General features: G+C 42.7%; 1 protein-coding gene across 2 annotated transcripts in view; it reads right to left on the reverse strand.

The window, feature by feature from the left end:
• Positions 1-26,923, reverse strand: part of LOC119503249 (poliovirus receptor homolog) — a 360,163-nt gene that overhangs the window by 133,469 nt on the left and 199,771 nt on the right. Inside the window, exon 7 of one of the 2 annotated variants that reach the window (XM_037794929.1) lies at positions 6,824-10,160. The exons of the other annotated variant lie outside the window; for it this stretch is intronic. Coding sequence (XP_037650857.1) covers positions 9,535-10,160 — 626 coding nt within the window. The 3' untranslated portion in view covers positions 6,824-9,534. Of the gene's footprint in view, positions 1-6,823; positions 10,161-26,923 lie in introns of those variants that run through there. 2 annotated transcript variants of the gene reach the window in all.

A 26,923-nucleotide genomic window follows, 5' to 3' on the forward strand; every position in this document is an offset into this window, starting at 1 on the left:
ACTGCTGCTATACAGAGATACAGCTAAAACAGCACAAACCAGAGAAAGGGTAAGGAAAGGAATTAAATAATCGCAGATTTGAAATGAATGGCCATTCATATGCACATGCATAAAAACCTGAAATAACCTGGACTGAAACAACAACAAAAAAAGTCCATGACGAATTACATCCCTAATATAGCACAGAACAGTGCAAGAGCAGCACAGTGGGAGAAGGAGAAGGTATCCTGAGAGGCAGGAAAAAGCAGGGCAGCACTGCCTTAAGTAAATTGGTTACAGAGTACAATACAGAGTACACTAACCAGTGTTGGGAGGAGGAAACCTCATCCACATCTGCTGGAGTCTCAGCTGGCCTGGCAGAGGCTCGGCTTTAACTGGATTAACAACAAAAGCCAAGCTCAATACCTAATAGGCCCTCTTCTTTCTCCTCTCTGTTCCTTCTCTCCCCTTTACTCCGTTCCCCTCTATCCCCTTTCTTTCACCCTCTCCTTCTATCTCGCCGTCTTCCTCCTCCTTCAGAGTGAAGCAGAGAGATAATGCGGAACACTTTCATGCCTTCTGCTGAATTAAACATGGAGAGAACAGCTTGCACTGGGTGCTAAAGCTGGAGCAAAGAGAGAGGGAATAGGAAAAAAAGAAGGATATATACAATTCCACCCCTGCACAGGGGTCCCCGGAGTGCTCCTGAACATGTCTTTACAATTAAAAAGATCTGTTGCTGATAGACCGCGCTGGAGGAAAGTTAAACAGGACAGACCATTTTTTTTTTTTACTAATTGGCCGGGTTGAAAAGGACTGTCAGTTGTCGTTGGGTGGAAGCAGCCAATCGGCAAGCAGAGGGGGTGGCGTGTAGTGCTCAGAAAGACTCCTCTGAGGGTTCCTTCCTACCTCCAGCTTTCATTGTCGGAGCTGTAAATCCCATCTCTTATTCCTTTCACACACTCTCTGTCATCTTTACGCTGCCGCCAACCAATTGGGCTCCACAAGTAACAAATCTGCCCATCTCTAACTCCGGGCTCCATGGTTGAATAATTGACAGTGTTTCAAATGTTCTCGGTCTCAGGTGGCTTTTAAAAAAAACCCGGTGATGTCTTCTCATCCTCTCAGCAGGGGCTGAGGTTTCAGTTTCTGTTCTGCCTCTCATCTTTTTAACTCTCATTTCTCTGATCTGAGAAGAAAAAAAGTCTCCCTCTCCCTCCCGGCCTATTTGGTATTCCCCAGATGGAGTACCTAGGTGCCACCCTCCTCCTCCACCCTCCTCCACCCTCCCCGCCAAGTGACCTGTTACAGCGTCCTCTGCTTTGCAACCGGCGCCACACTCACAGCAGCCAGGATAAGACTTTATGGGGGTTGCGTTCAGGATTGCAACCTCCCAGAGCATGTGAGGCGGGGCAGCAGGCCAAAGATCAGAGAGGGATGCTTGTACAGCATGACCCCATTCTGGACTCACTGGACAGGCTGCAGACACTCACAGTCTGTTTCACTAACTATAAAAAGGAAAAAACAAATCAAGATAGTCTTATTTAAAGATGATGATTAAATGTTATTTATACTCATCAAAGACAAATAAACTTCTCAAGCGCCATTAGATTTGTTTCAAGGTTGCATTTGAACCTTCTTGTGAAGTTCCTCGACATAAAGAAACACAAGGATACACATCTTCTTTGAGGGTTTTCAGATCGTTCTCTGTAGTCTTCTTTTAACTCATTTTCTCCTAAATTTAGTCGATGAAAAGACCCAAGAACCTTTATCTTACCCGCTCGTATCAAGTCTTTACAAATGTTAAAGTCAGATGTGTTTCATAGTGGCCTGGTTTTTATCTTATTAAGTCCGTTTTGCTTACAAAAGACATTTCTGGTCTGACAGCACATTTCTCCAGATTACAGAATATTTGACTTGTTTGAAGAAGTGGATGTTTTAGAATGAAGGCACCAAACTCTGTTGACCCCATTTGCATCTTCAAGGCATACAAATGTGATATGCATGTAGATATCTTATCTGGATGAGAAATATACTCACCCAGAATGAAAAAAAGTCATGTCCATGGCATGCACTCTGTACAAGTGTCCGAAATCTCAATTTCTACCTGCTCACTATGTGTTTAACTGCCAAGTAGTGAAAGAGCGAGTGATTAGGAAACAGTCAACCAATGGTACCAATGGACTCCTTTCTAGTTTCATGTGATACCAGTATCGTCACTATAGCTTTAAAACTGAGCCCGCTACAACCTAAACATCTCAAGTTGTGTTGATGCGTTAAAGGGACTGTTTGTAAGAATCAGAAATTGCTTAACAGCGACAACTGTGGCCGTTAAGTCAACGAAAGTCAGTGTCCTGTTGCTCGCGCTTGTGCTCGCTCTACATAGACATGAATGAGCATCGCTCAACGCAGTGAGGAGACACACGTCAGCTAAAAGCACAATATCACTCTATATTTCAGCTGCTTGGCAGTAATGTTAGCTGACCAGACGAAGCTCTCTCCATGAATCAATGCTGCACGTGAAAGTGGAGCGAAAGAGCGAGAACGAGCGCGGTGTGTGAGTGAAGGCAAGAAGGCAGAGTACAGCAGAGACTCCGGTCCTGGAGACCAAAGCTACGGTCTCCCCCGCGTCCTCCGACCGCGGCCAACACTGTTTAACAGACGGGCTTCACTAGATACAACCAAGAGGTTTTGGTGCTTCTGTGTAGTTTGTGTTGGAGTCTGAGTCTGAACAGCGTAGCCACACTCGACCGCGCATGGGACACCGACCCGTAATGATTTATACGTGTAAGAAGTTACAAACCGTCCCTTTAATGAAATGAGTGGCATTAAAACAAATTTATGTTAATGCGTTATAGCCTATTATTATTATTATAAAGTCCTGTGTTTGTTGGACTCGTCCACCTCCCCTCCCACCCGCAGTCTTTCTCCCTTTCTATTCTACGTAACTAGCTCTGAGTGTAGCAGGTTTACGCAGATACGTTTACATTGCAGACAGTATAGGTTACACGGTGTACATATGACACGCCAAAAGCAAGAACGGCGTTCTTATTACAGGCTTTCTGCCTTGCACATTTCACAATTTTATGGGTCGGTAGACACTCCCAAATGAATGTGCACAAGCACAGAAAAAGTGAGTTTTTTTTCATGATATGTCCCCTTTAATGCCAAGAAGTAAATGCACACAGATTGCGCTGGGATTGGATCTCAGCTCGGTGAAAATGCAATCTGTTACAGCATGACCAAAATCTGACAAGCAAGTCATCTAGCGTTGCTTCTCCCTGCTGGTTTAAGCAAAACCGACAAAAGCAACAAGTAGCAGTATAGCTAGCACGTCCACCAGCCTCGCTTAATCTGATCACAGTGCAGGCAGATTATAACAGAAAACAATGCAGGCAGAATTGAGTTTATTTACCTGAAGTAAATGCAGATGTCACTATTATCCATGCAGATACAGATCACACACACCACCAGGTGTAAGTGGGGCCTTCAATTGTGCAGCACGGTAGGCATAAAGTGTTATGTCATGGGTAGCCTCCAGGTGTGTGGAAGTGTTTGAGATTTAGAGAGCGTGTTGTGACAAAGGGACTGTGTACTTCTCCTTGAGTTAGCAAAACTTGAAACATTTCCTGGAGCAGATCTGTTGAGGAGGCTAAATACCCCCAGAGCAGGTGCACAGTACGCGTTGTACTGTGAATTTTGCTGAGGAAAGAGGTGCAGGAGCCTCGGTATTTATAGACTGATAACACGTCTCGGCTTAATTAATTACCAGTTTTTTTCCAGAGAGAATTGTTTCAGAAAGGTTTCTTTTTTTTTTATTGAAAATGGGTTGTGCAAAAAAACAAAAGTTATGACTGATGATGAGTTTCCTCACTAAGGGGCTCATGCACACTACAAGATTCTGGGACTAATTAGGTGGCAAAGTTGTGATCACAGTCGAGTGTTTTTAGAATTATGCTGCTGCAGGAAACCCCCCAGAGAACAGATGTGCTGAGGCGTACAATGGCCACATAGAGGGTAAATGTGCTGCAGACAGATGGAACTCCAAAAAGTCAGGGGGTTTATTTTTAGGGTGAAAATCATTAACATTTTAAACTCCAATAAGCAATGATGTTTTCCATTTGGGAAATTGTTTGAAAGATAACATAACTGTAATAAATGATATTTAAATTGTAGGTTCAAATTGTAACCTGGAGACATTGCACTGTATATATTTTTTTATCTAAATGATGAAACTCAAACAAAACAGTTTGTTGTGCAGAGTTTAAATGTCCGGATCTTGGAGCGTGCATGCACCCTGCAGAGTTGAAAACACACTTCAATACTTTAATCCAAACTGTACTGCAGTGATACAATAAACAAGTCCTACTACATGTGACACCGTGAGGCAACAGAAGTTACAGTATGGCTGTTTCTCACTTACTTTGAGATTAATTGGCAATCTGTCGGAACACACTGCGAAACGTTATGAAGATGTCTCCACAGAAATGTATTGTAACATAGCAGATATAACTGTCTCATTTACAGAATAACAGATTGCACAGTGTATAATGTTCAACGACAATCAACAACAAGGGACCTGAAACTCTGAAACGGACTTCCTTCACACAACACAAATCCATCAACTGAGGTTTCAACCCGTTCTCACACCCAACTCGTCAAATACCACCGACTGGGCAGCGCCCCTTGGCATCTGGAAACCGACGCATGGAGGCGCCATTTAGCAACAGTATATGACGAAACGGGCTTTCAACTAACGCCAATGTAAACCCACCCGCTGCATTATTCAATGGTCGGAGCAAGTGACCTAGTATTAATAGCGTGAGATTCCAATTAGGGCGGGCGGGAGGAGAGGTGCATGGGTCAAACATACACAAGACTTTCAACCAGGAGACCACTGTTCTTGTCCTGTATGAAACTAAAAGTAACATTATTTCGACACGTCAGTTGTGAGTCATGTGACTCATCGCTATCGTCAGTCCTGTGAGCCGTTAGTATCGTTAGTCCTGGGAGTCATGTGAGTCGTTAGTATCGTCAGTCCTGTGAGTCATGTGAGTCATGTGAGTCGTTAGTATCGTCAGTCATGTGAGTCGTTAGTATCATCAGTCCTGTGTGTCCCGTGAGTCGTTAAGTATTGTCAGTCATGTGAGTCGTTAGTATCGTCAGTCCTGTGAGTCATGTGAGTCATGTGAGTCGTTAGTATCGTCAGTCATGTGAGTCGTTAGTATCATCAGTCCTGTGTGTCCCGTGAGTCGTTAAGTATTGTCAGTCATGTGAGTCGTTAGTATCGTCAGTCATGTGAGTCGTTAGTATCATCAGTCCTGTGTGTCCCGTGAGTCGTTAAGTATTGTCAGTCATGTGAGTCGTTAGTATCGTCAGTCACATGAGTCGTTAGTATCATCAGTCCTGTGAGAGACGTTAGTCTTTTAGTATCGTCAGTCATGTGAGTCGTTAGTACCGTCAGTCTTGTGAGTCACGTGAGTCGTTGCTCAGTGAAGTTAACGTCAACCAAGTCCGTTTCCTAACCCTAACTAAGTGGTGTGAAAACTGAAGTTTATTTTGAAAGGACACTTTGCGTTTAACGAGCGTGTATTGACACGCCGTCCCAGGTCCGTCCAGTAGTAACGCAAGAGGGGTACCCCGTGCATCGGTCTCTGCCAAGGGTCACTGAACAAGCGGCGGTAGTTGACGTGTTGGGAGTGAGAATGTGTTTGAGATTTTGAATTTAAAATTTGAAAAACATCCCAACTTTCAATTCATGGACGAGGCAACGTTCAGATCTTATACCCACAGAATTCACTTTGAGTAATTACATCTTAATTATTATCGCAATATATTCTTACATTGTAATGAGGCATGAGTAAATGAAATGGGACGAGACTTACAATACGAGTATGAGATCATTTTCAGGCCACTTATAATGTACTGACCTTCCAGTGTTGAAGATCATCACATTCCTTAAAGATTCCCTTTTCACATCCTTCCTCATAAATATGACTTGAACTAACATAATGAAAAACTTGTAACTATATACCACGCTTTTTGATCTTCCTCACAGTACTCTTGACTGCAAAGTGACTCTGGCCACCAGAGCTGCTCGATCAAACGCTGTGCAGTCTACAGTAAGTAAGTGTGTGCTTGCGATGCGACATAGTGAGCTTGAAAAGCAGAGGCTGTGCTCAGTTCAGCTGCTGAAGCATGTAGCACCAGTCTAGTTTGTCCGTCTTTCATTTCTCTTTCACTGTGGCCTTGCTCACATCTCTATTTTGCTAACTTTAACAGGCTCTCCACACATCTCCAAGGAGGATTGTCTGTGATGAAGAGATTTCCCCTCCATAGAGCCTCCTTGTGTCACCTCACAACCATCCACCATCCACATAAAAAAGACAAGCGAGATACCGTAAAACTTCAATTAATAGCTCCAATCACTCAACTCAAGAGGCGGATTTTGGGGACAAGCCTTTAATTCCTTTTGCACAAAACATTAGTTTATAGTTTATTGTTTAATTGATTATTTAAAACTTCAGTAGGCAGAAAGGTTTTGGCATCATTGGGCGAAAATCCCATAATAACCTTTCAGCATATTGTAATTCAAGTGTTCTGAGAGAAAACTAGACTTCTGCTCCTCCTCATGGCTCTGTTTTCAGGCTTTAGAAAATCTAACCCGTGACGGAAGACTTTGACCAATCACAGGTCATTTTAGAGAGAGAGCGTTCCTATTGGCTGTTCTCCGGCTGGGGGGCGGTGCTTGGTATTTTCTCAACTGATCTCAACGTGGCTGCCGGGTAACAAACCTTCTTATTTTACAGCTAAACCGTGCACTACAAGATGTTTCTGAAAACATTTGAGTCGTGAAATATGTACAGTAACAGAATATTGATTCATATTTGATCAGCGCTGCCTCAGAGTTTGCGAGTGATTGACGACTGCTCATCATATTTGCTCCATGTCTACACACTGCTGCTCTAACTGTGACTGTACTATGTAATGTGTCTGTGAAGATCGAGACACCAATGTATTGTGACTTACATAGAAATGTTACCTTTGAACAGACGTAGCATATCTAAGTATAACAGGAAAGGGGAGAGTTGACCGAGGTTCTGCCGGGTTCCAAGCTTGCTCGACTGTTAATGGAGCACAGAGCGATATGGGGGCGGGACTTATGCCGGGATCAGACTACACGATATTTTTGTCTTTGACGATGGTCACCATGTCAGATCTATCGATCACAGTGCCATAAACTCTTGCAGTGTCTTGGTCGGGTGACTGGCAAGACAACACGTATGACCACGACCAAGCAGTTGTGGATGTGCTCCTGGGTGCCACAGAATCAGTTTCGTTGTCCCACCTGACAGCAGCAAACTCAGCATCCCTCCTCTTCTTTGCCATGTTTGTTTATTACCAAGTGACCTGACTGCGACTGAGCACTGGAGAGAGCACCTGATTGGTCAACGCAAAGGAACACGTCGTTGGAGATGTCACACTAGGCGTGTCAAGACGGTAATTCTGACAGGCTAGACTTTTCCTCGGGGTGTCGTGGGGCGTCCCAGACATGGTGTCCCAGACATGGCGTCGGTTGTCGTGTACTATGACACACTACACGAGATAAGAGGATCGATTTTCACACACGACACTCATTTATCGTTCCCGATCCTGCGTTTATTTGTCAAAACGTGTAGCCACACTTGGCGAGTAACAGGAGACTCAGTGTTTAATTGGGGCTCGGTATTTAATTGAAGTTTTACGGTAATTAAACAGTTATTTGAGAAACTGACAATTGTTTTTGCCCTGAAATAAAGATGGTGAGTTGGAAAAAAGAAGCTGGGACTCAATAAGGCAGATGTGTTCAAGAAACATAAGAGCTGCACCTCAGTTCTCAACTCATGCTATGCATTAGTCAATGTGTTGCAAAAAATATATAAATTCTAAGAAGTACAGTTAATTAATTACAAATCATTCAGTCTCCAAATCGTTCCCAATCCAGTTTTGCATGTTCAGTGAACTCATTAAAGACAAACGATCCCACCATGTCAGCAGATGTCCTGTCGCGTCACCTGGAGTTCTGACAGTGCACGAGAAACAAAAGGGAGTCGGGAGTTTCAGCCCATTTTACTTCCTCTCTGGAAACACGTCTTCGACCGTGTCTTTCTGCCCAATCAGAATGCAGAACATGGAATAATCCAGTACATAGCCTAAGAGCATTCTGCAGGACATGGAAAAATGAATACATGAAATACAGCAGCCTCCGACAAAAGCCGGTGAATATTTTGCCTCGTTGAATGCGACCCAGATAGGAATATAAATACGAGTTATCCCCTTCTCCCTGCACACGCAGTCATCGCGGCGCTCGTCTAAGCCGCCCATTATGTAAATAAAGAAAGAGCAGAATAAGAGAAGAGAGACGTGATGTGTGTGGGACAGAGCGTCAGCAAAAAACACACAAATGGTGCAGGATGCATGTGGAACAGAAAGAAATGAGACGGAGAGAAAGAAAGAGGAAATAAAGAAAGATGAAATACAGAAAATGAGATTTAAAGAGGAAAGGAGAAAAAAAACTAAGTTGGTAGAGTTTGTATCCATTAAATGAGTCATTACCGACCCAATGTGGTATTGTGTGAAACCCCCAAGGCTCCCGGTGTGTCTTTTCCTTAGCGAGATCAACACCATTACACAACAGTAACAACAACAACAACAACAACAACAACAACAACAACGACAACATCTACAACAAGAACAAGAACAACAACTGTGCTATAGTGAGACGGCGCCCAATATATAGATGATGCACATCATTAACACCACAGCCAGCCACACATAAGCACACACTGTTAAGTCTGTTATGTTACTCAGTTTAGTGGCACCCATGAGGAAGCCAGGTGGTGTCACAGGGGGACGTGGGGAACCCCCCCGAACCCGAGTCACCATGAGCCCCAACAAAAAGTTGTCTCAGGGCCCAGTAGAGTCTGCAGCACAGCGGAAACATCCACAGAAGCCGTTGTGACGGTTTTATGAAGAGTGCAACATGTTGATGAAGGGTTTTTTTCCGATTTATTTTGAAACAGGAAGGCGATGTTTGAATGATTTTGGAATACGGTGCAGTCGGCTTTACGATTTTCTGGTAAATACAAACAAGTGTAGTCACTCAACACAATCACACACTAGCAAAGCTGAAGAAACAAGAACGGAGCGATAAGCAGCGTTGCGTCAGGGTTGCTGTGGTTTTCGTTGGCTTTTTGCAAGTATTTTTTTTTTTCCATTTTGTTAGATTTGGCCGAGCGATATCCGTCTCCATGGTTAAACACAGTCACATATTCAGCCACAGACTGCCATCGCAAGTTTTTCTTCATCAGCTTCACAAAAACTTAATTTTGACTTTCTGGTTCCATTTTTCTTTTCATCCTCTTTTTTTATAAAATTACAGTCGGTGTCGAGCGGAGAGGATGTGATCGATGGCGTCTCTTTAAATCGGGTTGAATGTGAAGCAGGTAGCAGATGGAGGCGATGAAGGCTAGCTCGAACTCCCCCTCTTCCTCCACCCTCACCTTCCCTTTCTCCTCAGACATAAATGGCAGTCCGGGAAATGACAGAGCCGTCTCTCTGAGACTCCATGTCGTCGTCCAGGTACACGTCTATTTCTTCTTCCCCGCCGTGGCCTCTGTGGACGTGATAGGCCGGAGGTAGGATGTTCCCGCCTCCCCCGATGCCTCCGAACCTGTCGTATTCTTCCTCCATGCTGTCATCCAGGTCGAACTTCCTCCTCTCAGCTTCGTCTATTTCGCCGCTGAGGAGGATGTCGTGGGCGGAGGGGGGGTTTCCGATTGAGGCGTGGTGGAGGTGATGATGGTGGTAGTCGTTGGCCTTTTCTGTGAGAGTCCCCGTGGCGTCGCAGCCCTCCCGATACGTGTAGATAGGCCCGTTGTTGTTCGCGCCCGTCCCGTTCTTACTGCTGTTGTTGCCGGTGCCGCTGAAGAGCAGGCGGGCTTTGTTGCCATAGTCTCCGCCATTGCTGCCGCCGCTGCCGGTCGCTATGGATTCCCCGCTGCTAGGGTAGCCGCGCCTCTGCTGCCGGCGACTACGGCTCAGGAGAACGGCAATGAGCGCGACAACCAGCAGCAGCGCTAGGAGGGAGCCGATCACGGCGCCCGCCACGACGCCGGCGCTGGACGGATCCTCCAGGGCTTCTGCAGAGGGGATGGAAGGAGGGGTGGAAAAATGGGTGGAGGAAAAGAAAAAAAAGGGCAGGAATTTGATGGCTGTTTTGTAAGAAAGTCTTGCTCCGTTTTGGAGGCGGTATTCACAGTTCTTCTTTTATTGTCAGTGTGCTGTAGTGATAGTGTCTTCCACTACGTGTGTTACAATCCTCTTACAAGTGTGTAGTAATGTTCTTCTCAGTGTAATCCCTTGGTGAGGGTGCAGTCAGTCATTGCTGGGATCAGGCTGAATGGGACTCATTCACTCTCTCCCAGCGGCTTGTTGCGCTGCATTTTGCAATAAACACATGTCTGTCCAGCTGCCGGCACTTCAGTTATGGTGGCCCCGCACCCCCCCCCTTTGCCAGCTGGGGAAAAGCCTTTACTACTGTTAACGGTCCTTCGCTCTATACTTCATGTTGGTGTGAGCCAAGTTTGCCTCCCCACTCTTGTTTCAGTTGAAGATTGAAACAAAAAATGAGAGGGTATCTTTGTGCCTCGTGTCTTTGCCACGGGTTAGAGGTCGGCCCAGCAAAGACACACAGACAGACAGAGAGACAGACACACAGGACAGACCATAGACATGTATACGAGGACGCTGCATTGGCTCCTGGATCGTACGTCAACGTGGGCGCCATATTGGACAGGGCAAGACTGGCCCGTGAACACATACAAGTGAATGGGGGAGCTGACGTTTTTTGGATAAAAGCACTTTAACGTCTACATTTCTCAACTGATTTCAACGAGTCGTTATTATATTAAAATGTTTATGATCTACGAGGAGTAACGTTAAGTCAACGTTACGATTTTTTTTTTCTTTTCCAAAAGATTTTGGTGAAAAACTGTTAAATACGTCACTGCTGCAATTATTAGGTCATTATGAAAAACTACTATCATCACATTATCACATTTTCCTTTAAGCTTTTTTCACATTATCAACTGTTCAAGTTAACGTTACATCTTTACAAAACGTTTGCTTCTCTAACATCAGATAAGAGCTAACTAACGTTCGTTATTGTTATCTAATAGATATAAGCTAATGTTAGCTTATTGACATATCTAACATGATATCGTGTTTAAAACATGAAATGTACGATACGTATTAAAAACAATATGTGTCTAATATTACAAACAATAAAACTGATGGCATGTCGTGGTTAATAATTACGCGATAATAATATAATAACTGTATTATCACCATTATTTTAATAAGGTCAGATCATAACTAATATTATACTAATATTTATTGTTACCATTATTTATTTATGTTCTACTATTTACCTGTTATTCTGATTGCTCCTATTAGTAAGTACATAATAATAATTGCAGTAGCAGTGTTAGCGGTAGCATGATCGCTAAAACGGAGGAAGACATTTCATTACATTATATTATATTATATTATATTATATTACATTATATTATATTATATTATACTATATTATATTATATTACATTATATTATACTATATTATATTATATTATATTATATTATATTGTATTATAGTATAGTATATTATATTATATTATAGTATATTATACTATATTATATTACATTATATTATACTATATTATATTATATTATATTATAGTATATTATATTATAGTATATTATATTATAGTATATTATATTATATTATATTATATTATATTATACAGGGACCTCTCTAAAAGTATTAACCTTAAACAAGGTAAATAAACCAAAGCCATACTTGACAAACGTGAGTTTTATCAATTCCTTATGATAATTATTTTAAGTAATTCAGTTCATGTCAGCCGACGGTGCACACTCGTCTCCTGAGCGTCTAGCAGCGATTATAACTTAACTATCCAGATTCTAAGTAACTGGAGACAAAACTTTATTTTTCTACTCCACGTAGATCATAAACCCTTTAATATAAAACGACTCATTGAAATCAGTTGAGAGATGTAGACGTTGTAGTGCTTTTTATCCAGAGAAACGGCAGCTCCCTCGTTCACTTATATAGAGTTACAAGTACAGTCTTGCCCTGTCCAGTATGGCGCCCACGTTGACGTATCGCTGCAATGGGCTGTCCAATGCGGCATCTAGTATATGCATAGTGTATGTCTATGGGACAGACAGGCAGAGGGGTTATTTGAAGAGGGTTCAGTGGAAAAGAGCACACAGTTGCATTTGGAAAGTGCCACAATGTTCGACGTCCCTCGAGCCCTCCCGTTTTTTTGCCCTCTGTTTCTTTCCCAGCCTCCTAATTATACCCACTCCTCATCCCCTTTTCTTCCCTCTCATCCTCTGCTTCCTCCCCATGCCTCTCTTATCGGTCAGCTAGTCAAACCACAGGGCAGAGTGATCGCCCGCTGTCAACCCAGGACCGAGTCCAGATCTCACTGATCGGCAACGCACAAAGGTAAAAGGTTCACACTGCGGAGCAAGACTCATGCCGGGACATTTATAAGAGGATTCTCCGCAGGAATATGAGAGAGAAAAGAGAGTCTGGCTCAGATGGTGTAGGATTTGTACGAGTGGATTCACGCTGGGCTAAAAAAGAGGAGAAAAGAAAGTGTAAAACCAGGCGAGGAGAAGCATCGAGCCTATAGAGCAGAGCGATTTTCTTTTTTTTTTTCTGTGAATCGCATGCTGATTTTTCTTTGGGGTGCAGCAAGGGCAGCTGAACACAGAACAGCAGGGAAATTTGAAGCCCTTCCTGTTTTATGCAAATAACAGCGAGGTTCTGCCAGCACTACTGGCAAACACAGCGGTGAATGCCAATCAAACAATCTGAGCTTGGCTGAAATGAGCACTGTGTGGGGTTACGTGCCAGGGCAGCACCAGTGAGAGAATGACATTTTTTTTTTTTTCAATGAAATCGCATTTGGACATCAAATAATAATCTGCACGGTGCCGGCGAGTGTGAGTTATGTTAACAAAACCAGTGGGGGGATGTCACATATAAGTGAGCTTGGATTGAAAGCCTTTGATTCGCACAAATTGTTCATTCTGAGGGTGTAGGAGAAGAAAGAGAGGGCATGAAAGAGGAGAGGTACTGAGTGGGAAAAGTAGGGAGGAGGTGTTTTGGTGGAGAGCGGAGAGAGGTCTCAGTTTCATTTCAAACGCAGCCTTGGTCTGGTCTCACGTGGGGGATGCAGGAGGGTTATGCCAGGGTGAGACAGACGGGTTGGGCGGACGAGGCCGGGCTCTTGGGACAGGATATGATGTCTAAATTCGGGGACGGTGTCTGGTGATATCCAATTGAAGTGACAGAAGGCATTAAGGATGATGAATCCAACTTTGCCTGTCCTAGTTTTCTCTCTCTCTGCAAAACTTACAGACTGGCAAGGAAACACAATGTGTGAGCCAAAATGTTATTTATATTTATTGTGCCATTTATATTTTAGGCATTAGTGGTATTTGTCAAAAAGCCTGAGTGAGAGGCAGTTTAATAATGGCCTATTGTGGTGGCTCTCTGGTGGCTGCCGTTCTTCTGTTAATCAAGTGCTTACAAATCTATCATTGTGTATAGGCTTTAAAGAACAACACTCCTACAAAGGCCCATTAGAGCTGGCATGTTCATTTGTCAATAGATCACGGGTCACACGCAGATTTCTCTCCAATCTCAAAGTCCAAAGCTGAGGGATGATCTCTACGCAGTAATGTAAAGGAACTAGTTAGCTGCTACCTATCCACTGATAGGGTCGGGTTAAATATACTGCTTTAATCTACGTCTATATTTATTAATGGAATTCAATTAACACAAAACAATGACAAACATTGTCCAGAAACCCTCACAGGTACTGCACTTAGCATAAAAACTAAAGAGAAAATGGTGCGGCGAACACAGAAACCTTGAAGCATGTACTCCGTCCTGTTGTTGTGCAGCTAATCAGCAAAAGATCACAATAGCAAAAATGAAAGATACATGGAAGGTCATAATGGTTTGTTGCATTTGTTGCTATTGCATCAGTTAATGAATTGGTTATGTGGGTTCAAAACAAGGTTTAAAACTACTTTAACCAAGGCACAGTTGGTATTAAGGTTTAAGCTCTAGTTCCCTCAAGAAAAGTCCCAGCAGCTGATTGTATAATGACCTGCCACCATAATAAATCAAATGCAAAGTACAAGAAGATTGGGAGCAAAGATTTGTCCTCCATTATCATGATGGCGATCAGTCTCGCCACACTGGTTGTTTACACCATGTTGGAGACTACGGGTGTAAGAAATAGGGCTGTTAATCGATTAAAATATGTAATCACAACATCACACATTTTTTATCTGTTCAAAATTAACCTTAAAGTGAGATTTGTCAAGTATTTAAAACTCTTATCAACATGGGAGAGGACAAATATGCTGCTTTATGCAAATGTATGTATATATTTATTATTGTAAATCAATTAACACAAAACAATGACAGATATTATCCAGAAACCCTCACAGGTACTGCATTTAGCATAAAACAATATGCTCCAATCATAACATGGTAAACTGCAGCCCAACAGGCAACAGCTGTCAGTGTGTCAGTGTGTGTTACATTCACTGATCTGGAGGTCAGAGGTCGAGGGACCCCTTTGAAAATGGCCATGACAGTTTTTCCTCTCCAACATTTAGTGCAACTTTTTAGCGTTATTTAACCTCCTTGGAGAAAAGCTAGTATGGCATGGTTGGTACAGATGGATTCTTTCGATTTTTATGATTCATATGATACCAGTATCTTTGCTCTAGCTTCAAAACTGAGCAACCTAAAAATCGCTAGTTGCATTAATGCGTTAAAGAAATTAGTGGCGTTAAAACATATTTGCGTTATTGCGTTAACTTTGAGAGCCCTATTACAAATAAGAGCTGACTATTTCTTTACAGGACAGTTTCTATAGGAGATGTTTTTAATATAACATCAGGTATAACTTTCACACACATTTAATTTTGTTGTTACTGTCCTATCAAATGGGCTCATTGGGTAGAGCGTGGTAAACAGGTCCCCGTGTGGGAGTATGTGATGACACATGAGCTCGTCATGACACCATATGTTGTTTAATTGCTTTAGAAAATGGTTAAAAACACGTGTCTATACGTGCGGTAGAAAACAGCTTTTATCAGATGCGAGGTGTCTGCAGGCGTTCTCCGACATCACTTATTACAATCTAAAACAGTAATGGATCGTGGATTAGCTCTGACAAAAATGTGCCAGAAGCATGATCAACGTCAGCGTCAAATCCTTGTCAACCGCCCAATGAGGCGCTTTAGTAAACACTGTTCTGTGAACATATTTTCCGGCGGGGAGAGAAAAAAAAAGTGAAAAAAAAGAAGAAAAAAAAAGCAGAGAGACTATCGTTAGCAGGAAGAAAATAGGCCATGCTTGTCATCCTTATTTCTCATCAACAGCAGCAGCCTGCCTGCATTAAGAAGCACGGTGATAAATGTCAAAGAGAGAGGCAGGGGAGCTTATATCAGTCTCTGTATTAGTGTCATGTACATGGAGGAGATTAGGGGGGAGAGAGAGAGAGGCCCATGGAAACTATCCATTACTACTCAGTTACATTCACTGCGGTAGGGATAATCTAAATGAGAAGATTTGGGGAGGCAAGGTGGAAAGAGTTAGAGCGGTGGAGAGATGGAGACAAACAGAGAGAGAGAATAGTCAAAGGGGTATGAAAATAGTGAAATCTAAATAATCTCTTGTTGATCTCCTTCGCCACCTCTCTCCTTCCTCTTTCAACTGAAATCCGTCCTGAGAAACACAGAGAGCTGCTTCAACGTGATAATAAGCCAGAGGCAGCGACTCTAAAAGCTCCGCAGTGGGAATTCTCATTAAACGCAGCTTTTGGTCAAGGACGAGACATGTAAAAATGTACCCATGAATATATACTCTTAACACCTTATACTTGAAGACTAAATACAAACGGATGAGACATCTCTCCTTCTCAAAGACCACAGAGGAGTCGACTTTCTGCGCTAAATAAAATATGCCTCATTGTATGGGATGTTATAATACAAGGTATGAAAATGTCTTTTTATTGAACAGCGAGCTCGCGGATCCCCCGTCGGGCTCATAAAGTTGCCGGGATAATTCCGTTATTGCTATGCATTGCACAGAAAATATGAAAATTTAAATGTTGTTCAGTTGCCGTTTGACCCGGAGAGCGACGTGCTTCTCGGGAATTCAAGCAACCCCCTCCTACACAGAGTTGAGCAGGTTCCTCAAAATGCAGATCATTGTTGAAGTTATAAGGCAAAGGTCAGCAGGACTATTAGCAGAGCGTGTTCTGGATGAATACTCGCAGGTTCACCACAGATGATGCGCAATGATTAAAAAGTGTCTCCCGTATAATAAGGACAACCTTCAACCTGGAATCTTGGCTATATAAACCTTTTTTTCCTGAGGCACAAATAATGTAAATGGTTGAGTTCAACAAAAGTGTGAAGAGCCACAGTTACCAGTTTTACTTTGTAGGGTCACACAGGAGCATCGTATAAAAAATACTGCTGTGGATACAGTGTGGGGAATGAAATCAAGCAATATTATAAATCATTTCTTCATTGTTTCAAACTAGCCATTCTTGCTATTCAAGTAATAGCTAGCCTGCTGTCCTTCAAGAATGCCATGAGCGGTGAATAGAGAGAGAAAAGATGCACTCAGAAATTCAGTAGCTTGTTTTTTTCCATGGCAAACAAGCAGCAGAAAGAAGAGCCTGTCATCAGCGTTAAAAGACCTTTTTTCTGTTTTGGAGTGCAGGCTTCTCTACACTCGCGAGTTGTGTCATCTCTATCTCTTTCCAAATTCAAACCAGTGCCACAGGCACAGACGGAGGATCTCCTCAGCTTTTATGCAAATTGATGAAAAATTGGTTGCCATTTGTTGTTTTGCTGCTTCTCTGTGCTTTAAACACATTCGACCTTTGGTTGATCTTTGCCTCCAGAAGAACTCTGCATCTGAACCTTCTGTGTATACACACTGACTAAACTCTCTATGGGGATATAAATAATCTACATGAGTTTCAAATGGTGTTTGTGTTACGTATTGTGATACGGAGCCATAAAACAAACTACACTAAAAGCTGGAGGAAAAAAATATATTTTAAAAAACAAAACCTCCACCAACCATCATTGGACTGGCTTCCTCCTACGGGCATGGGGCCGAAGTCAAAGAGTACAGAAGTAAAAAGGCGAAACTCCAGTGCTTTTTTCACAATGGCAGCTGGATGGCGCTGCGGAAGCGCTTTCACCATTTTGGACTGAAACTGAAAACTTCCCAGTACGAACACTTAAACATTCCTCATTTAAATCGTTATGTCCTAAAAGTTGTAAAATTCAGTAACAGCAGAATCCAGAGTTATTTTCCTCGGCATAATGAACTTGCATCAGACCCACGGGACGGCACCGCCCTGCACACTCATATGACATATCCGATTCCTGCTAGCTGTATGCGGCTGTAATAATTGGATATATTGGCTGTAATTCATCACTTTTATTATCTTATAATACACCCATGAACTGTATGCTGTAAGCCTGCACCGTGGTGGATGTATTAACGTCTCTGTTTCCAAACAACCGGCTATCGGCCAGTAGCATGACATCAACAGAATTAAATTGGACATTCATTTTGGAGGTCTGTGTGCTGAATTGTTATAACATCTATTTATATCCAAACAAAAAAAGTTTAATAAATAAATAATTAAGTGAGGAAATAGTTAAAATTGTATGCATATTCATAATATTTGTATTGTTCAACACAGGCCATTTCGGTAGAGACATTCAAATTATGACAATAGAATAGACATAATTTAGTTTTACTTTTGTACGACACTTTGTAGGCGGGCGTTTTACTGGCGTCCGGTAGTCGCTTTCAGTCCAAAATGGTGGAAGCGTAGCTCTGCTGCTGGGCGCCGACTTTGCAATGGAACGAACAATTAGCTTTCACTTCTTAGCAAAACAAGTTCTTTGGTAAACAGTGGATTGACCCCCCCGGGGCATGCTGGTCAGGGGTATTACATCGCCAATTAACAACCCCACAAGGCTAAAATTACCCACAACCCCCATTCTCATCATTATTAATTATTAATCTCCTTACCTTGTCTCTTTCCCTCTTTTCTTTGTCATTACTCATTAGCCCTCCTCGTTACAAACACACCTCACCTAATCTTACATGTCATGTCACCAACACTATGACCACCAAAATCTAATCAGTTCATCCTCGAGTACAAGAAATTCCCTCAAGGCGTTCCTGAGATATCGCTGGAATGGGACGGACGGACAACTTGAAGACATAATGTCTCTGGCGACGGCCGTCTCCGGCGCGGAGACATAAAAACTACAGTAAAGAGCATCAAGTCAAGATTTACCCTCCCCAAGTATAAGCAGTGTGTCTGGGAGGCGAAGGCTCATAATCCTAGGAAACGTTAGCAGAGGTGCAGGAGTTGAGGCCGAGGCCAAATGTTATCACGGTGGGTTAATGCGCCCCGGAGGCAACGCAGACTGGAAATCCCAGACGTACAGTGGGACGAGGATTTAAGGGGTAAACTGACCCCTTAAAGCAAGCTCAACATTTCACCGCCGACTTCGACGAGGTACATTTCTTAAGGATCTTGGGATTGATTTTAAGAAATAAAACCTGTGAACACGGCGTGATGAAAGAAAGACATGAGGTCGGACTGAAGGCGTGCGTCAATAAAGACGATAATGGGTTACGATTTTTTCCAGTTGATGAGAGTGCACAGAAAAAGGTCCCTGTGTAGCACGGAGCACAGGGTGCTACTTATGCAGCAATCGGACTGAACCAGATTAGCATTTATTCATGAATGACTAAGCACACATGCAGTGCCATATTCCAGGAACATGATGTTTTCTTATAAATCAGGCTATGGCAAAGTACATAGGCCATTAAAGGCATTTATATACCATACACTATATGTGAAGCTCAGTGAGTAGGTAGGCTAAAAGCCCTTTTAGGTGGAGGGAGGACTTTAAACAGGTAAACAGGGCTGCTTGTACTGTACATTTCCCTTCAGTGTAATTGCACAGTAATGAGACAAAGAACTGTACAGGTTCGGTAAACATAATAACAGCACTGATTATTTTTCCCTCCTGCTGTTTACCTGCACATTTTGCTGGACACACCCTTTGATATATACGTGTACATGCTTGTACGCACTTCACACGCTCACACAACATCAAACATAGTTCTTAAAATACACAACAACGACCCCAACGGCTTACAATATAGATTAAGTTTGCTGTGCCTTGTTTTCTGGTGTGACCAGGCCTTTAAAGGGACCAGGCTAAATGTTTTCTAAGGATACAGCGATTGCAAAATTCTGATCCGATACCAATACCAATGTTTTTGCTGATATTTATTCCCCTTCTGTTCCAGGGAGACAAAGAAAAACAACTGAGCCATTTTAAATTCAGTCAGCATTTCATTACACTGTCTTTGAATGAAAAGAAATTCAATTTATGAAACAAACTTTAATATAAGCTTTCACATTAAAAGTATATATATATATATATATATTTGTAATAACTGCTTCAAAAGCCTTTTCAGCTCAAATCATAACATGGCAAACTGCAGCCCAACAGGCAACAACAGCTGTCAGTGTGTCAGTGTGCTGACTTGACTATGACTTTCCCCAAACTGCATGTGATTATCATAAAGTGGGACTCATTTTCATTCACATATCTGGAGGTCAGAGGTCAACGGACCCCTTTGAAAATGACCACGCCAGTTTTTCCTCGCCAAAATTTAGTGCAACTTCGTAGCGTTATTTAACCTCCTTGGCGATAAGCTAGTATGACATGGTTGGTGCCGATGGATTCCTTTCCTAGTTTCATATGATACCAGTATCTTCAAAACTGCAAGTTGCATTTATTGGTTAAAGAAAGTTTATTATTGCGTTAACTTCGACAGCCCTAATACATACATTTGTATTAATTATCCAGTAAGTGTGTTATTACATCCGCCAAGGCCGAAGGCCTAGGAGGATATGTTTTCACCAGCGTTGGTTTGTTGGTTTGTTTGTCTGTTAGCAGGATTACTCCAAAAGTTTGCAATAGATCTAAATGAATTTTTCTGGAGGGGTGGGGTGTGGCACAATGAACAATCCATTACATTTTGGTGGCGATCCAGATCATGATCCAGATTCAGGAATTCTTTTAAGAATTCCGATCAGCCAGAACATTAAGACCTCTGGGTATAACACCTGCACAGTGTAACTGATGACACGTTGATGACGCATGACCCCGCCTCTTTCCTTCAGAGAGAGAGCGGAGGGTGGAGAACGACTGTAGAATCGGCGTTTTTTCACATTAAACTCTATGAAATTACAGTTGAGTTCAACCAAAGCACACTTGGTGATTGTTGGAAAGAGTAACGACGACGGTTTAGGTGAGTTTTATTTTGTTTCTGTCCAGTTTGAATGAAGTGTTCTACGATGCTCCGCTACGTACAGCTGATCTGAATGTAAACAAAAATACACGTGGATGACGGTGCCAGCTGCACGGAGAGGGGGGGCGGAGGTCTGCGCTCTCCGACTGCCATTCTAGTTATGATTTTAGATTTACATGTGCACATCTAATTTTGACAACCTCTGAGTAGACAAGTTCTGGCACTCCCCCTGTGATCTTTGGCGTCCCCCTGAGGGGGGGCAGACCCCAGGTTGGGAACCACTGGAGTAGACGATCTAGTAACAATCTGTCACTTTAACTGTACACTGTTACGCTGACTTCACATTCATTTAACAGCATAACTTGTTTTTTGCAAACAAGACACAAAATGTACCTGACTGTTTGTTATTGGTTTACAGTTTAGAATACAGTTTTAATGGGAAATATATCACATTAAGCAAGTAATGATGTTACTTTAACGGGGTTTTCAGTTAGTTTTATGCCACAATTTGTGCACTAATTGTTTCACTGTAATGAAAAACATTCAGGTTCTCTTTATATCTTCTTTCGATAGCAACACACAGAAACCTCTGCAGACACACACACACACACACACAGGCATCCAAACATAATCAGTCACACACTCTTTCCACACACACACACACACACATACTGTATAAATGATTAATGCTCTAAATTGCTCTCCATTCACACACTTACAGAGATAAGCAGTATTACACGCACGCACACGCACGCACGCACACACAAACCTCAAAGACATCTATTAGCCACTAGACGCTAAAAGCCTTCAGTGTGTATCTGTGTCACATCTCTAACCCAGCCACAGCGGCTGTACATCACACACACACACACACACATACACACACACACACACAGGATAATTACCCTTGATGACACAGACAAACTTGCACTCATGCAGACACACACACACACACACACACCAAGGCCCACACTGTCTATTCAATTAGCCCTGATTATCCCTGCTTTTCCCACACACACCCACGCACACACACACACACGCACACACATCATCTGCCCCACAACCAAAATCTTACACACCCCCCCCCCCCCCTTCCTGCATCCAACCACCGGTGTTTCCATGACGATCTCAATCATTTCCTCATGCAACCCCTCGATGCCGCAGCGACGGAGGAAATTTCCTGCTGAAATCATCTTCAATTCCGTCTCTGCATCACGGATTCTAGCCGGTGCTTTTCATCTCTGGCTCTCTCTCCTCTCTCGCTTTTCATCAGCGAGGAAATAATCAGAGGGTGGTATAACAAAAAGAAGAAAAAAGAAGACAGAACTAAAGTGTAAACCACACAAAAAGACACAGAGAAAGGGAGGGAGGGAGGGGAAAGAAGTCAGAATGACTTTTTTAAGCATCTTGTTTTTGGCATTTTTCTTGGCCCATTTAGCCGCGCTGTGCTCTCTCCTCGGAGACTCGCGGGATTTTAAATGGATGCTTTCTGACAAAGAGCAAGCAGATGGGATGAAAACTAAAGAGCATAGACAGACGGGAAGGAGATAGAGAGAGAGAGGGAGGGAGAGAGGGTGGATGCAGTGGGTGTGGATAAAGGAATGGATGGATAGATAGATGGATGGAAATGGAGATAAATGGGTGGATTCATCTCTTTCAAGCTCATTACCCCTTTTCACCTTGAAAGCTCGTCTGAGTTGGTTTTTTTTCCTGCAGAAAACACAAATTCAAACTTACAAAAAGGCACACGTGGGAGTTACTTCTACATGCATGAGAACACACACACATCAATGCAATACACAGACACACACACACACACACACACACTCAGTCTAATTAAGTTCTCCCCACTCTGTGGCACCCTGCAGGGGTTATGAACTTCAGGAGGTTTCCCAAGTGCCTTCCGACCTTCCTCTTCCAGCTCTACGCTCATTTAGCATCCAGCTGCTGCACACACACACACACACACACAGTTGCTCATACAAACGCGCAATAAATGACTCACTTACACACTAAAACCCACACACACACACACTCCACAGATAATTTCCCCCACTCCTGGCTCCATTCACCTTAGTAACTCCCCTCAGCCTAAATTACAGCCTGTACACATACTGTACATTTGATTAAGCCGTGCGCTCATGTACGCACAAAGCACACCAGAGAGTCTGAATATAAAGAAAAGCAACTTAACTGACTTTTGACTTGCTTTTGACAGTGAATATGTGTGTTAGCACACCACCTGAATGTGCTGGTCTCATTTTCTTACAAACACACTCTACAAATCTGACACAACACCACAGGAATGTTAAGGCCTCAGAGGGAATGAACCCCAGCCAGGAGTTTTACTGAGCGCAGATTAACTGTATGGTTGTAAAACGCAGCCATAAAAACACACTGCAAAGCATCAAAATGGAAGCAACAGGCCTGGATATTGATTTTGAGTGCATGTACATCCACTTACACAGGGCAAATGAGTTCAGAGCCCAATATTAACCAGCTGCGGTGTAACGTTACAGTGTACAAAATGAAACCACAGTCCAGTCTCACGGCAAAGCGCGTTAAAGACTTGCCTGTCCACCGGAGGAGGAAAGCGCGTCCGTGTCCGGTTTTGTGTCAACGAGACGTGAATATTACACCTGCACGAAGGTGCAAGGCTCGTTGGAGATAAGCAAGAGACTACACGGAATCGATCACCTGCGATCGCAACACAATGCATGCCGGTTAGATTTGAGTCGGACTTGAACTCGTCTACTTTCCAAGCGAGGCGCAGCTCATCTCGAAACGAGCCTCGTGTGTTTTATAGTTGACGGTTGTCATGTGACATTTGTCATATGTTGTGTAGTGACAGAAGTCTAACTTCAGAGCTAGTTACGTAGTATGTAAAGTGAGAAAGACCACTTATGGTGGGTGGGTGTGGAGGTGGAGGGGTCCACCAAACAAGACTTTCAAGCAGGAGAGGTGTTTTGTTTTGCGAGTTAGTTTTACTTAGTTTACATGCTTATTTTAAGCCCAACCGTGACGTTTTCTTAGTAGTTTATGGACTTAGTAGTTACTTAGTAGTTTTCTTGCCTGAACCCAAGTGTTGTTTTTTTTGCCCCCAGCTGGTGCTGCACGTTCACGGTGGGTCTATTTTCACACTTCAGCGTGATATCGGGTTTCTCATACTGTCTGTCTGAATAGACCTGTATTCACTCTGTCTGAAACGCTGCGTTTTAGCGCCCGACTCTTTAACAAAACTACTTAGTTAGGTTTAAGAAAAGATTGTGGTTTGGCTTAAAATAATACCAGAAGTTCGGTAACTTAAGTAAAGAAGTTATGTGACAAACATTAACTTAGTTATCTTTAGCTGTGCGGCGACTGATGACTGATATTTGACTCTGACTGAGCCGAGTTAAACGAGCTGCAAAGGGGAGCATCCTCAACTATATTTGAAGGATTTGTTCAATCTCAGACATAATCAAGGTCAGTTCAAGCTTTTCAATTGGCTCAGATTATATCCATTGTTTGTTTAAGGTATCTGAACCCAGCAGCTCTATTGTATTTCTGTCCTTTTATTATCATACAAGGCTACACTTTAATATAAATCATGTTTTTGGGACTGGTTTTCATTTTCTTTCTTGCATTGCAGTTGTTCGTTTTTAACGGGTTTTAAGACCTTTGAGCATTTTAAACTATTATGAAGTTCATGGGGGTTCACCAGGACACAATGCTTTTATTTCAATCAAAATGTTCTGTTACAGATGCATCCTTTTCATCCGTCAAAAGTGCCACAGTAAAAAAAAAATAAAAAAGAAACCTCAGCCCACACACGTATCCCAAGGAGTAATGGAAATGTCTTCTCAGCCAGCAGATCTTAAGATTTTTCTACCTTTCCCTGCATGATTATACAGAGCTGTGTGACACCTTCAGGCGCTGGATAATTAGATACGCCTTGAAAATGTGCGTCCCGTGTTAAGATCAGCGCTGTGACCTTAAAAGAGTCGAGAGCCTTCCGGATCACAGGATGTCTTGTAGTGCTGTCATGCTGGCCGTAACTGTCTGCGAGGCACAGTTCTACAATTAGCCTTTAAATCCTGTTGCAGGTAGAAGGCTGCAGTCAAGGGGTGCAAGCATTTTGGTAAGTCTGATTTAATCAAACCCAGATTGCAAAATGAGCACATGCTACCCGCTGGGCTGGCAGGGTGGCCTGTGATTACAGAAACAAACCCGTAATATAAAAGACAGGAGGTTTGATTCCACATCTCTGCCTAAGGATGCAATCACACCTCCTTTTTCTTTTTATTTCGCAAGTTAAATTTATTTTCTTACCGCCTGGTGACGAGAAGACCACAGCCTGTAAACATAGAGTTACAAGACTCTCAACAAACTTGTTTACTGGACAGTTTTGGGAAGCAGACACGCTGCCAGGTTAGAGAATTACTGGAAAAGCAGTGATTCAAGTTCCAGTAACGTTTGTGTTTCTTGCCATAATTCCCCCACCCTCTCTGTGAGGACACATGAAGAAACATCTGAGTCCAGGCTGCAGTTTCCCATGGGTTCAATTTGTTAATGCTCAGCTTTCCAGAGTTGAGAAGCTGCTCGGTGTCCGGCGTCAACAACGGTGTATAAACACGCCACAACGTTGAAGTTGTGGGGTAAAGTCTTACACCCTTAACAAGCTGCACCACATGGCTCTTGGACAAACACTCTTGTTTTTAAAGGGGGTTTTGGTTGGAGCTCTAATAACACTGTCTTCACATACGCAGCCAAACCAGCTGGACTAAAACATCCCACTGTTATAATAAAATGTTACCATGTGTGGTGTGCCACACTTTGGCCCCCCACCCAAGATTCACTTCATGAGAGTTGTTGATGTGTCTGTTGTATGTGTGGTATTATTTGCTTTGCTGTGTGAAAAAATTACAGTATATTTTCTCCAGTGTGTGTCCTTTGCTGGCATGGAGGATTAAGTGAAGGGTCTGGGGGACATTTGTGGTGGGCACTAGTATGAGTAAGACCAAATGTGATGTAAAAATGAATTAATACTGTAGCAAGGAAAATAAATTTAGAAAAATTAACTTCACCCCTCGCGCCAGGATAAAACAGAGTATCATCTGCGAAAGATCAACATTAAGTCCCCATAAAAAGTAGTAATTCATCTAATAACCATGCACATAGAGTCCATGAGAGTTAAAGTTAAAGAGTAAAATACACAATAGATAGCCCAACGGTAATGTATGTAGTAGTAGCAACACATTAGCCTGAGACAGCTAGTATCATGGCGTACACTACAGAAGCCCTGAGATTCAAGTGAGAAAAAGAAAATTCTGGTGATCCATTTTCTGAGTCTGATCTAAATAGTTTGCTCTCCTGTGTTTATGACTTATCTGTGAAAGAGGTGAAAAAAAAGAGTCAACATCAGTGTATAAATACGCCACAACCTTGAAGTTTTACAGTTGGAACATACTTAACAAGCTGCACCACAAGGCTCTTGGACCCAGACTCTTATTTTGAAGGGTTCTGGTTGTAGTTTTAATGGCTCTGTCTTCACCTCCGCAGCCAAACCAGCTGGACTAAAAGAGTAAACATCTCTCTGTTTTAATAAAATGTTCCACCCATGTTGTGGTGCGAATTGATCTCAGAGCGATTTGGAAAGAATCAAATTACCTCGTTGACTTAAACAACCCCCCCCCACCCCCCCCACCCACACACACACACACACTTGAGCTGTGAACGATTATTTAAATGATGCCAAGTTATGACTCAGATGATGTTTTGTTTTTTTTAATCCTCAGCGCTCGCTGGAAACTTTGAACCGGCGGAGATGATAAAAAAATAGCCTGCGTCAGCCAGCCGTGTCCACATAAAGAAGCATTTAATGCAAATCGGTGGCGATCCATCATCCGACTGCGGTGCTTACTCACTGCTTGTGTGAACAAGTCGCTTTCACACACACACACACACTCATGCACGGAGCCGTCAACTTGAGAGGGTTCAGTAGTTTAATGAACATTATTGATGGCGAGGCTACATCACTTCTGGCGTAATTAGTGTGATGTCTCACACCTACATGTCTGTGGCTTCATTAATTCTGTGCACATTCTAGCTAATATGCATGGACACACACACACACACACACACACACACATGTATGAGCAATGACACGCTCATGTATCATAATCCAAAACCCTGGTACTGTTCTTGCTTCTACACCCAGCCTGTGCTGCATTATGCACTGAATTTGCATTTCTGCTGTGCATGTGTGACCGTGTGTGCCGTTTGGTTACTGTATGCGTGTGTGTGTGTGTGTGTGTGTGTGTGTGTGTATGTGCCAGTGTTGTGCACTGTCAAATATATTTTTAGTCTTACTCTGCTCGGCTGAATGCAGGCAGCTGATTGGATCCAGACCTCGGCTGTTGATACTGA

The sequence above is a fragment of the Sebastes umbrosus genome, chromosome 15, assembly GCF_015220745.1.
Source record: "Sebastes umbrosus isolate fSebUmb1 chromosome 15, fSebUmb1.pri, whole genome shotgun sequence".
NCBI classification, from domain to species: domain Eukaryota; kingdom Metazoa; phylum Chordata; class Actinopteri; order Perciformes; family Sebastidae; genus Sebastes; species Sebastes umbrosus.